Source organism: Barbatula barbatula (genome assembly GCF_947034865.1).
Source record: "Barbatula barbatula genome assembly, chromosome: 16".
Taxonomy (NCBI): Eukaryota; Metazoa; Chordata; class Actinopteri; order Cypriniformes; family Nemacheilidae; genus Barbatula; species Barbatula barbatula.
In genome coordinates this window covers 1,064,254-1,077,594 of record NC_136779.1, presented here as the reverse complement: position 1 = coordinate 1,077,594, position 13,341 = coordinate 1,064,254, and the positions used below count along the sequence as shown (strand labels likewise).

Genomic DNA, 13,341 nt, shown 5'->3' with positions numbered 1-13,341 from the left:
CAACATGATTGTTAGAGCCAGTTAGGACCATACATCATAAATCCATTAGGACTTGTCAAATACATTTTATTATGAAATAATATCCTTAAATAGGCAATGTACTCGTATTACTCCTTTAAAAGATCTTCAAAAGAAAATATCAGTAGCATTTGATCTTCACCTGCACAGTATGAAGGCTTGTAGATCGACACGTCTGGTGTCTTGAGTTCATAGACATAATAATCTCCCGGACAGGCTTTGACTTGGATGGGGTTTGATCTGTAGTTGCCACACTGGTTGTGGTACCACCACCACAAATAATTTCCCATAACATCACGGGTCACCACTCCATCTTCAAGTCGTGGATGAGAACCACTGAGATACAGTCCAGTTTCACCCCCACATCCCATATTGCTCACACACCACTCAGACATCTGAGCACTTTCTCCATTCAGATACAGCCGATACCAGCCGTTCCACTCAACAACACTGTCATTATGTCCATAGTCCTGGTATGAGTTCAGGTGTATGTCTCTCCAGTAGTCATCAATGATGTTATAATCAGAGCACGGGTCAGAGCTGGTAGTTGTAGGTACTGAGAGAGAAAAAATGAATGTATTTACGAACACAATACAAACCAACAGTAACAGCTCACGCAAAACAGTTTCGCCCCAGATTTTGTCACAATAAATAAGGCAGCACATACCAGTTACAGTTTCTGGGGTTGAGGTTTGAGTAGTGTCACTGTTTCCATCATCTGAGGGGGAAAATGGATGAATATAAAGTCAACAAAGATCAATTTTCCACTTATGTACGCAACAAGAACAAGTAAATGTATTTACCTGCACAGTATGCCAAATAGCAGTAAGTTGGACTCACAAACTCATAAACAAAATAATCTCCTGGACAGGCTTTGACTCGTATGGGATTGGACTGGAAAAGGCAGCAGTCATTGTTCCAGTGACCACACACGTCTCTGGTGACCACTCCATCCTCAACACTTGGATGTCCACCGTTCAGCCACAGTGGTGCGTGAGTACCACAGCTGTACTGAGCAACACACGTGTCTGGCATCTGAACGCTCTGACCCAGAACGAAGAGACGATACCAACCCTGCCAATTCCCATTCACGTCACACATTAAACTAGAGGAATGCTGATTACTGGTGGCTCTCCAGACATCATCCAGATCATGGTAGTTGAAGCAAGGATCCACTTCTGTTTTAAAAGCATTCGAAAAATTCTAATTTAATACATAATAATGTATAGAATAATTTATTAAATACTTTTGCACATTTTTTTTGTGGTGTACACGATACATGGACAAATTAAAAAGAACCTACACGTGTCTCGAACAACTCATATCTCATTGTCTCATCTGTCCAAAGGACATTCACACAGAAGCATTGTGATCTAGTCAATATGTATTTTAGCAAGTGGAAGGTTTGATTTGATATGTTTTTGTCAACACTGGAGTCTTATTCCATTAACCCCACTGTTCACACACTGATATACATTTATCTAGGAGTTCATCTTGTTTTTTGCATTTTCCTTGGCTTTTTGTTTACTACTCATGCCATTATTATATTTAATCGGAGATTGATTTTCTTCTTGCAGTGGTCTTCAGGAAGGCTGGCTAGAGTTCCAACATTTCAACATTTTAACTATTACTGTAGTCACAGGAGAATCAAGCTTCTATGAGATGGTCTTACATACTTTATCTTTAAACATGCTGGTCAAAAGTGGACAGTAAACGGGTATGTGCCTTTTTCGTCCACTTAATACCAGGCATTTACAGGGTCTTATAAAGACTACAGGGAACCCCAGCAGGGGGGCAGAGGAGCCACATGCGGCTGGAGCCATGGGTTGTCGACGCCTGCGCTAATGTGTTCCCTTAAAGGTTCAATTCAACCAAAAATGTAAGTTCTGTTTTGCATTGCAACTAAGTTCTTAAGTTACTCTTTACATAAAATGAAATTTAAGGGACCAATACAGCTCCCTAAGTTTCAAAAGTGTTGACTGATATCATGTTTATTGAATAGCTAAGTAGGATATAAATAAATATTTGATATGCTTTTTGGAGTTTTAAAGTCCTATGCAGTGAACCAAAAGTTGCGATTTGTTTTGACTTCCATTTGAGTGAATCAAAAAAATTGTGGCCGTGGCTTGTGTTTTTCAACGCAAATTGATTGGATCTATGAGCCGTTTAATTTACGTTATCAGAGATGGATAGTCACATGAGGGCTGAAGTAGGCCTACATTTTTAGATTTTAACTGAACTGATGAGGGCACATACACTTTACAAGACAATGACCACACTATTTACAATAAACACGGCAATATACTGTATCATGAAAAGATATGGGGAACTATTCCTTGAATAAAATCACGTCTCATAAAGGAAACAGGACCATACTTTACCGGTGGTTGTGATGGGCGGAGTAATGGCTTCTGTGGGCGGAGTCTCTGCTGTCTGTATTGTTGGAGCCATTGTGGTGAAGTTTGTGACTTTTGTGATCAAAAACATGTTTATCAATGTCAATTATGCTTCATGTTTACATGTTTAAAGCTTACAACTTTGGCTGCCTACAGCCAATCACATTTCAGCTGTGAATAACATTAAATCTGAATGGAAAACCTTTAAAAAATGTTTACAAAATTACAGCCCACATGTGGACGCTATAATAAGCATTCGCACATTTTAGCTAGAAATGCAAAGCTTGCCTTGCGATAATATTAAACATGCTTTAAGCATTAAGAAATGTGTATTTCATTTTAACTTGAAGGTGCTAAAAATGTTGACGAAAGATCATCAGTTTTACTAGCTGACAAACTGTTTGCAAGTGAATGTTGAGAATAATCATATGTCATTGTCTTATCTGTCCAAAGGACATTCACACAGAAGCATTGTGATCTAGTCAATTTGTATTTTAGCAAGTGGAAGGTTTGATTCTTATTCCATTAACCCCACTGTTGTTCAGAAAGCAACATGATCACACACTGATAAACATATATCTAGGAGTTCATCTTATTTTTTGCATTTTCCTTGGCTTTTTGTTTACTACTCATGCTCTTATTATTTTTAATTGGAATGTTGAGAATATTCAGTCTTACTAAGACTGCATGTCTGGATGTAGTCACTACAGCAGTCCCCTAATATGACGCATATCTCATCACAAAAACATCCACGATTACAGCTGTTATCCTGTCCAGGACAGCAGAGTGCTGTGGGCTGAGCACATGATCCTAAAAGACAAACAAATTCAGACACATACAGAGAGTAGAGATCATTCACCCCAAAATAAAAAGTCTGTCATCTTTATCTCACAATAATTCTTTGTTAGACAACAACCGACGATGTATGACATAAAGAGTGCCCTCATCAACATTCTTTAATTATTTGTGTATATATAAGCTACATGTAACAAAATATATCATGAAGTATATCAAAAAATAACGAAAGAAATACATTTTTAAAATGACATTTAATGTATTGTATTTGACCCTGCCTGTGATAACCCAGCCTCAGCTAAAGTCATTTTATCTACATACAATCTATCTTTGTAATCATGTAAAGAATGTTTTGTGAAATATAACCCTAATATCTTTAATGCTGAGTGAGTAAGGCCATGTCAAAGACTAATCCCCATTTACTGTTGTATAATGTTCTATGAAACACCTCTAATGTGTCGCACATAAAGCACACATGCTTATATCCTCAGCCCTTTATATCTAATGCTACCATCAGTGCTTAAATGCATAGCTCTAAATTTACACACTTGTAAAGTTAATGTACCATATAAGTGGGTGAACCTGATGAAGTAATTTTTTTCTCTTCAAAAAAATGTTTTCTCGTAGAGACTTATTTCACTTCAAGAGGCCAAACTAAATAATAAAGTTTGCTAGCTAACAGTAAATATGATGTACCAACACTGACCACCAGATGTCACTGTGCGTCCACACAACAGAACATTCATTTTCCTTCACCTGAGACATTTTTAGCATTGAGGTTATGGGCAACTACAACATCTCCACTGTCTATCTGTTCTTTCAAATTGTTCAGAAGAGCACCTGCACAGATAACATACTTGATAATGGTGAGTATGTTGGTGAAGCTGAAGTTGTTGTAGATTCTGTTGAGGCTGTTGTGGGTGATTCTGTTGTGTCTGGTGAGGAAGGAAGAAGAATTTCATGTGATCGGGGATAATGTGCATGATAAAGATTGGTGAAAAGTTAGTAATGATTCTGTAAGCACAAAGCCATTCATTGAAACAATGACATCGCAATCTTACATTTGCTTCAAGCAAAGGTGATTGAAAACTACTGCTCCCAGAGAATTGCAAGTTATGCTCAGCGATATATACAATGCATTATACATTGAAATTGTTATTATTCGGCCATTTAAGGAGAGTATAGCATGGCACGTTCTCGTGTGTTTTATTAGACCTAACCAGTGAGTTTAATTTATTAAATGAGGCTTTAATGCTTTTGAGATATATGGTACACATTTAGAAATAAAAAGTGTGTAAGGCATTGTTATCTTTGAGTTTATGATAGTTTGCCTTTCAAGTGGACAAGATCAACAAATCTACAGTTTTTTAGAATTGAAAGTAAATAGATGTAGTAACATTTCATCTTCCTATTCCCGGTTTTAAAATATGACTTTTATGTTTGATGTGACTATGCTGCGCATTAAGAGCCGCTGTCCGTCCATGATGTGCTAAAATGTTCAAACCAGTGTATCCACTATTATTATTTATTAAATTGATTTATCGACTGGTATGTTTGTTAATCGTGCAATATTTTACAGTATAATTATGATTTAATATTAATGTCACATTGTATACAAAACATACAATATGCATTTTAAGTTTTGTTGTAATTTCGCATTTGTCACCGCATCTTGTCGAATCTTGCAACTTTCATAAAAAGTCAAATGTAATGTTGTCTGAATCCCTGTTGTTGATGTGCAATCTTGAACTGGAGAAGCCGACCAATGTTATGTTAAATTACTTGGTGTATGAAAGCAACACGGTGTTTAAAGGTTTTTTTTAGATTTGTAAAAACTTTGTATTACTGTGTTCATGCATTAGTCCATGTATCGTTTACTCAGCTATAACCTCACAGTTTGCAGCCAGTAGCGCAACAACTGTGAGATGCAGACATCTCTAAATCATGCATGACTCATTTCTCAAGTCCCAGTGTATAACACGTCAAACTGAAGAAAACGAAATAAAATGATGAAGTCGTTTTCCTTTTAGTGTTATGTTTGCGTTGATTGGTTTGGTCTGCAATTTGAAAAGCTTTTCGATTCTGCTTGAAAAATAAAAATAGATAATAGATATGAACAAGATGCCACAAATCTATTGCTACAGTATGAATAGGACATAATACAGCACTATTTAAAGTCCCACCTACAATAAAGACTGATGATTCTCTTGAGCAATGGTTCCCAAATCTAGTCTTCAGGTTCCTCCAAAATGTTAAAAATCTCTTCTTTTATAAAACACCCCAATCAATTAATCTGCCTTCTACCAGCAACCTGGAGAAGGTTAAGTATATGTATATATGTTTGAAGTGCTTAATGAGTAAATTCTCTACCTGCACAGTAAGCAGCACACTCCATTGGTCTGACAAACTCATAAACATAATAATCTCCTGGACAGGCTTTGACTTGTATGGGATGAGATTCAGAACCACAGCAGCCGTTCCATGAAGACAAACAGACGTGTCGTGTGACCACTCCATCTCCCAGCTGTGGATGAGGATCTCTGAGATACAGTGGGTTATATGTGCCACACATCCCTTGACTCACACATGATTCTGGCACCTGAGTGCTCTGACCGTTGATGAAGAGTCTGTACCAGCCATTCCACTCCACATTATAATCACACATGGTGTAGTAGTTGTTGTAGTAATAGTTATAGTAAGAATTATCAGTGGATCTCCAGGGTTCATCCAGACTGGTGTAACTGTCACAGGGGTCAATACTTGGAGTGCTGAAAGGAACTATAATAAGAGAAAAAAAAAGATTTTGCATATTACAATTATTCGAGTCTGCACAGGAAGATGTCAAATAAAAATAAAATGTAATTCATGACAAACATACAAAGTTTATCATTGATTGTAGTAGATTGAATGTACCTGCACAATATGAAGGGAGTGGGATCGCTACATTTGGTTTGGTCAGTTTGTAGACATAATAATCTCCAGGACAAGCTTTGACCTCGATTGGGTTGGATGTGTAATGACTGCACTGTCCATTATAAGTGCCGTAGACTTCACGAGTAACAACTCCATCTTCTACTCCAGGATGAGATCCACCAAGATACAGAGAACTGAAACCTCCACATGACATGTAACTAACACACCAGTCAGGCATCTGAGCACTTGATCCATTGATGAGGAGTCTATACCAGCCGTCCCATTTCACACGAGTGTCATCATGTCCAGATATATATCCATACCAATACATGTAATTGAGTGTGCTCCTCCAGTATTCATCCAGTACCTTGTAGTTTGAGCACGGGTCACCTGAGATTTAAATAATGTAATGCAATTATAAGAGTGTATTTAAATAATTGTGCTAATCATTTATGCAATATACACTGACAATAAAAGTGAAATATATGTCGGTCTATATCTACATTACACTCTTCGGTCATTTAGAGCAAGTAACGTAACCCATTTATTTATTATACAACGTAATCACAGCATACAGAACAGTCACGGCTGTTTTTTTAAACGTACAAATAATCCAAGAGTACCAAGGTCAAATGATGGATTTTTATGATCACTATCTGCAGCAAATCTTCATATCTACTAAGTTTACAGGTCAAACACAGGTTTAAATTATGGCCATATTAAATGATGCATCAACTTTAATTATAAAGTGTAATTTGTATCTTGTGACCAACTGCGTCTTTACGCCAGTTTTAAATGTGAAGTGTTATTGGCCCTCGTGAACCATTGTGTCTTGATTTATGCCTGAAGAGATTTGATCTGAGTTCTTCTGATCTGAAGCCAAAGTTTTATGGCTTCAGATTAAAAGGTCGGCAACACAAGTTGTTTTGTAATATTTGTATACTGTTAGACTAAATACATGAAGTTTTTTATGTTTAGGTTAAGGGTGGGGTTAGTGGCTTCAAAATACTCCAAAATAACTATTGATACTTTTACAAAAACAAAGAATTAAATCTAAAACAATGGAATACCCTGTACATCAAAACACGCTACAGTAGGTCGTCATAAGCAGACCAATGTTTAACAATATCTCAAGTGCTATATGGTGCTCATAAACAACATAGAGTATATGGTATTATCGAAGTTATCAAATATCAATGGCTTTTTACTTATAAATGCAAATGTAAGCCTAACATGCACAACACTAATGTAGAATGTTGCATAATAAATGTAATGTTTTCATGAATTAAAGAATTTATAGAAGGTCGATTTCTTCCTTGAGATATTGTTAAACATTAAGATCCACTATTCTCCCAAATTATAGACGTGAATAGAACACTTCTTAATGGTGGTCCAGCAGCACATCTGATTTCATAAAAAACATTTAAACATACATATTGAAATCTTAAAGATATTAATTTAACATTTGGTTTTGGTTAAAAATGTTCTGTTTGTGGACTGTTATAAAAATGAAACAGCTAGTTATTTTGGACCAACAATGCTAATGTTTTCTGCAGTGGTCTATAGAATATGGGAACTTACTCGAGATGACGTTGGATCCAGTAATGAAAGCTGGAGTTGTTAGGAAATCTGTCTGTGATAAAGTGTTGACATCTGAAAAAAATAGCAGAAAACGGGAGTAAGGGGCCTTTGTTATGTTACAGTTCAAGTTTTGCTCCACTCTGTAGTTTTATTCCACCCTAATTGTCTTAAGATGTCTCTTGTTATTCTGATAGTCCAAGTTTAAAGCCTTTGTGTTGCCACTGGTTTTTGTTGACCATTATTTGTGTCGTTGTGCTGTTACAATAGTGCTACATTTGTCAAGTCCAGTTCAGTCATATTTACACTGGGCTTGACTTGCCTCTCGGTGGATTATTTGAAGGGAGACTGAATTAATTTAAAAACAATTGTAAGATTAAGTTAGAAATTATGAAAAGCTGTACCTGTGCAGAATCCTGAACAGGCGTTGTCTATTGGATTTACAAGTTCATAGACATAATAATTTCCAGGACAGGCTTTTACTCGGATGGGTTTTGACTTGTAATCACAGCAGCCACCCCAAAGGTCCCCTGCACAGACCTCCCGGGTCACCACCCCATCTTCTATCTGAGGGTGAGGACCATTGAGTGACAGACCCCTCTCTGCATTACAGCTGTATGGATGAACACAGGTCTCTGACATCTGGATGTTCATCCCATAATGATAAAGTCTGTACCAGCCACTCCAGGAGAAAGATTCATCACAAATGTTCAATCCACTTTCAGTTGTTGCTCTCCAGGGACGATCCAGAGACTCATAGTTGTAACAGGGATCATCACTGATGCTGCTGAAAGAAACTGACAGGGAGAAAAGAGATGTTTCATTCATGTTTCATTCAATTATTGTTTATTAAAAACCGTTCTGATCTTTGACTTCAACCTGACTTACTCTAGTACTTCATTGCTTACATATTCATGGATTTAAAGTATAATATATCTGAAGCACAATGAAGTTGTACTTTAGTGCTCTAAAACAATTACAGTATATTGTAACCAGTAGTATCAAGCAGACATTTCCGTTTCTTATTAAATTCCATTAAAAAACAACAAAACAAAACTTCCTTCATTGTGACTGTGAACAATTTACCTACATTGAAGCTGAAAAAAGGAAAATCTTGGTTTAGACAAGTTTTGAGTAACTATCAGTTGCAGATTGTGATACGCAACATGATTGTTAGGGCCAGTTAGGACCATACATCATAAATCCATTAGGACTTGTCAAATACATTTTATTTTGAAATAATATCCTTAAATAGGCAATATACTCGTATTACTCCTTTAAAAGATCTTCAAAAGAAAATATCAGTAGCATTTGATCTTCACCTGCACAGTATGAAGGTTTGTAGATCGACACGTCTGGTGTCTTGAGTTCATAGACATAATAATCTCCCGGACAGGCTTTGACTTGGATGGGGTTTGATCTGTAGTTGCCACACTGGTTGTGGTACCACCACCACAAATAACTTCCCATAACATCACGGGTCACCACTCCATCTTCAAGTCGTGGATGAGAACCACTGAGATACAGTCCAGTTTCACCCCCACATCCCATATTGCTCACACACCACTCAGACATCTGAGCACTTTCTCCATTCAGATACAGCCGATACCAGCCGTTCCACTCAACAACACTGTCATTATGTCCATAGTCCTGGAATGAGTTCAGGTGTATGTCTCTCCAGTAGTCATCAATGATGTTATAATCAGAGCACGGGTCAGAGCTGGTAGTTGTAGGTACTGAGAGAGAAAAAAAATTATGTATTTACGAACACAACACAAACCAACAGTAACAGCTCATGCAAAACAGTTTCGCCCCAGATTTTGTCACAATAAATAAGGCAGCACATACCAGTTACAGTTTCTGGGGTTGAGGTTTGAGTAGTGTCACTGTTTCCATCATCTGAGGGGGAAAATGGATGAATATAAAGTCAACAAAGATCAATTTTCCACTTATGTACGCAACAAGAACAAGTAAATGTATTTACCTGCACAGTATGCCAAATAGCAGTAAGTTGGACTCACAAACTCATAAACAAAATAATCTCCTGGACAGGCTTTGACTCGTATGGGATTGGACTGGAAAAGGCAGCAGTCATTGTTCCAGTGACCACACACGTCTCTGGTGACCACTCCATCCTCAACACTTGGATGTCCACCGTTCAGCCACAGTGGTGCGTGAGTACCACAGCTGTACTGAGCAACACACGTGTCTGGCATCTGAACGCTCTGACCCAGAACGAAGAGACGATACCAACCCTGCCAATTCCCATTCACGTCACACATTAAACTAGAGGAATGCTGATTACTGGTGGCTCTCCAGACATCATCCAGATCATGGTAGTTGAAGCAAGGATCCACTTCTGTTTTAAAAGCATTCGAAAAATTCTAATTTAATACATAATAATGTATAGAATAATTTATTAAATACTTTTGCACATTTTTTTTGTGGTGTACACGATACATGGACAAATTAAAAAGAACCTACACGTGTCTCGAACAACTCATATCTCATTGTCTCATCTGTCCAAAGGACATTCACACAGAAGCATTGTGATCTAGTCAATATGTATTTTAGCAAGTGGAAGGTTTGATTTGATATGTTTTTGTCAACACTGGAGTCTTATTCCATTAACCCCACTGTTCACACACTGATATACATTTATCTAGGAGTTCATCTTGTTTTTTGCATTTTCCTTGGCTTTTTGTTTACTACTCATGCCATTATTATATTTAATCAGAGATTGATTTTCTTCTTGCAGTGGTCTTCAGGAAGGCTGGCTAGAGTTCCAACATTTCAACATTTTAACTATTACTGTAGTCACAGGAGAATCAAGCTTCTATGAGATGGTCTTACATACTTTATCTTTAAACATGCTGGTCAAAAGTGGACAGTAAACGGGTATGTGCCTTTTTCGTCCACTAAAACGCATCTTAATACCAGGCATTTACAGGGTCTTATAAAGACTACAGTGAACCCCAGCAGGGGGGCAGAGGAGCCACATGCGGCTGGAGCCATTGGTTGTCGACGCCTGCGCTAATGTGTTCCCTCAAAGGTTCAATTCAACCAAAAATGTAAGTTCTGTTTTGCATTGCAACTAAGTTCTTAAGTTACTCTTTACATAAAATGAAATTTAAGGGACCAATACAGCTCCCTAAGTTTCAAAAGTGTTGACTGATATCATGTTTATTGAATAGCTAAGTAGGATATAAATAAATATTTGATATGCTTTTTGGAGTTTTAAAGTCCTATGCAGTGAACCAAAAGTTGCGATTTGTTTTGACTTCCATTTGAGTGAATCAAAAAATTGTGGCCGTGGCTTGTGTTTTTCAACGCAAATTGATTGGATCTATGAGCCGTCTAATTTACGTTATCAGAGATGGATAGTCACATGAGGGCTGAAGTAGGCCTACATTTTTAGATTTTAACTGAACTGATGAGGGCACATACACTTTACAAGACAATGACCACACTATTTACAATAAACACGGCAATATACTGTATCATGAAAAGATATGGGGAACTATTCCTTGAATAAAATCACGTCTCATAAAGGAAACAGGACCATACTTTACCGGTGGTTGTGATGGGCGGAACAATGGCTTCTGTGGGCGGAGTCTCTGCTGTCTGTATTGTTGGAGCCATTGTGGTGAAGTTTGTGACTTTTGTGATCAAAAACATGTTTATCAATGTCAATTATGCTTCATGTTTACATGTTTAAAGCTTACAACTTTGGCTGCCTACAGCCAATCACATTTCAGCTGTGAATAACATTAAATCTGAATGGAAAACCTTTAAAAAATGTTTACAAAATTACAGCCCACATGTGGACGCTATAATAAGCATTCGCACATTTTTCCTAGAAATGCAAAGCTTGCCTTGCGATAATATTAAACATGCTTTAAGCATTAAGAAATGTGTATTTCATTTTAACTTGAAGGTGCTAAAAATGTTGCCGAAAGATCATCAGTTTTACTAGCTGACAAACTGTTTGCAAGTGAATGTTGAGAATAATCATATGTCATTGTCTTATCTGTCCAAAGGACATTCACACAGAAGCATTGTGATCTAGTCAATTTGTATTTTAGCAAGTGGAAGGTTTGATTCTTATTCCATTAACCCCACTGTTGTTCAGAAAGCAACATGATCACACACTGATAAACATATATCTAGGAGTTCATCTTATTTTTTGCATTTTCCTTGGCTTTTTGTTTACTACTCATGCTCTTATTATTTTTAATTGGAATGTTGAGAATATTCAGTCTTACTAAGACTGCATGTCTGGATGTAGTCACTACAGCAGTCCCCTAATATGACGCATATCTCATCACAAAAACATCCACGATAACAGCTGTTATCATGTCCAGGACAGCAGAGTACTGTGGGCTGAGCACATGATCCTGAAAGACAAACAAATTCAGACACATACAGAGAGTAGAGATCATTCACCCCAAAATAAAAAGTCTGTCATCATTATCTCACAATAATTCTTTGTTAGACAACAACCGACGATGTATGACATAAAGAGTGCACTCATCAACATTCTTTAATTATTTGTGTATATATAAGCTACATGTAACAAAATATATCATGAAGTATATCAAAAAATAACGAAAGAAATACATTTTTAAAATGACATTTAATGTATTGTATTTGATCCTGCCTGTGATAACCCAGCCTCAGCTAAAGTCATTTTATCTACATACAATCTATCTTTGTAATCATGTAAAGAATGTTTTGTGAAATATAACCCTAATATCTTTAATGCTGAGTGAGTAAGGCCATGTCAAAGACTAATCCCCATTTACTGTTGTATAATGTTCTATGAAACACCTCTAATGTGTCGCACATAAAGCACACATGCTTATATCCTCAGCCCTTTATATCTAATGCTACCATCAGTGCTTAAATGCATAGCTCTAAATTTACACACTGGTAAAGTTAATGTACCATATAAGTGGGTGAACCTGATGAAGTAATTTTTTTCTCTTCAAAAAAATGTTTTCTCGTAGAGACTTATTTCACTTCAAGAGGCCAAACTAAATAATAAAGTTTGCTAGCTAACAGTAAATATGATGTACCAACACTGACCACCAGATGTCACTGTGCGTCCACACAACAGAACATTCATTTTCCTTCACCTGAGACATTTTTAGCATTGAGGTTATGGGCAACTACAACATCTCCACTGTCTATCTGTTCTTTCAAATTGTTCAGAAGAGGACCTGCACAGATAACATACTTGATAATGGTGAGTATGTTGGTGAAGCTGAAGTTGTTGTAGATTCTGTTGAGGCTGTTGTGGGTGATTCTGTTGTGTCTGGTGAGGAAGGAAGAAGAATTTCATGTGATCGGGGATAATGTGCATGATAAAGATTGGTGAAAAGTTAGTAATGATTCTGTAAGCACAAAGCCATTCATTGAAACAATGACATCGCGATCTTACATTTGCTTCAAGCAAAGGTGATTGAAAACTACTGCTCCCAGAGAATTGCAAGTTATGCTCAGCGATATATACAATGCATTATACATTGAAATTGTTATTATTCGGCCATTTAAGGAGAATATAGCATGGCACGTTCTCGTGTGTTTTATTAGACCTAACCAGTGAGTTTAATTTATTAAATGAGGCTTTAATGCTTTT

At 37.0% G+C, this 13,341-nt stretch overlaps 1 protein-coding gene across 1 annotated transcript in view; it reads right to left on the bottom strand.

The window, feature by feature from the left end:
* LOC306905671 (uncharacterized protein) overlaps positions 1-13,341 on the bottom strand; it is a 62,623-nt gene that overhangs the window by 19,650 nt on the left and 29,632 nt on the right. The window contains exons 4-19 of the mRNA XM_079476485.1: positions 12,940-13,017; positions 11,966-12,097; positions 11,273-11,359; positions 9,685-10,059; positions 9,549-9,599; positions 9,023-9,436; positions 8,105-8,497; positions 7,704-7,775; positions 6,123-6,512; positions 5,580-5,987; positions 4,067-4,144; positions 3,093-3,224; positions 2,400-2,486; positions 822-1,196; positions 686-736; positions 161-574 (exon numbers count right to left, since the gene is read on the bottom strand). Of these exons, the coding sequence (XP_079332611.1) occupies positions 161-574; positions 686-736; positions 822-1,196; positions 2,400-2,486; positions 3,093-3,224; positions 4,067-4,144; positions 5,580-5,987; positions 6,123-6,512; positions 7,704-7,775; positions 8,105-8,497; positions 9,023-9,436; positions 9,549-9,599; positions 9,685-10,059; positions 11,273-11,359; positions 11,966-12,097; positions 12,940-13,017 (3,537 nt within the window). The remainder of the gene's footprint in view (positions 1-160; positions 575-685; positions 737-821; positions 1,197-2,399; positions 2,487-3,092; positions 3,225-4,066; positions 4,145-5,579; positions 5,988-6,122; positions 6,513-7,703; positions 7,776-8,104; positions 8,498-9,022; positions 9,437-9,548; positions 9,600-9,684; positions 10,060-11,272; positions 11,360-11,965; positions 12,098-12,939; positions 13,018-13,341) is intronic.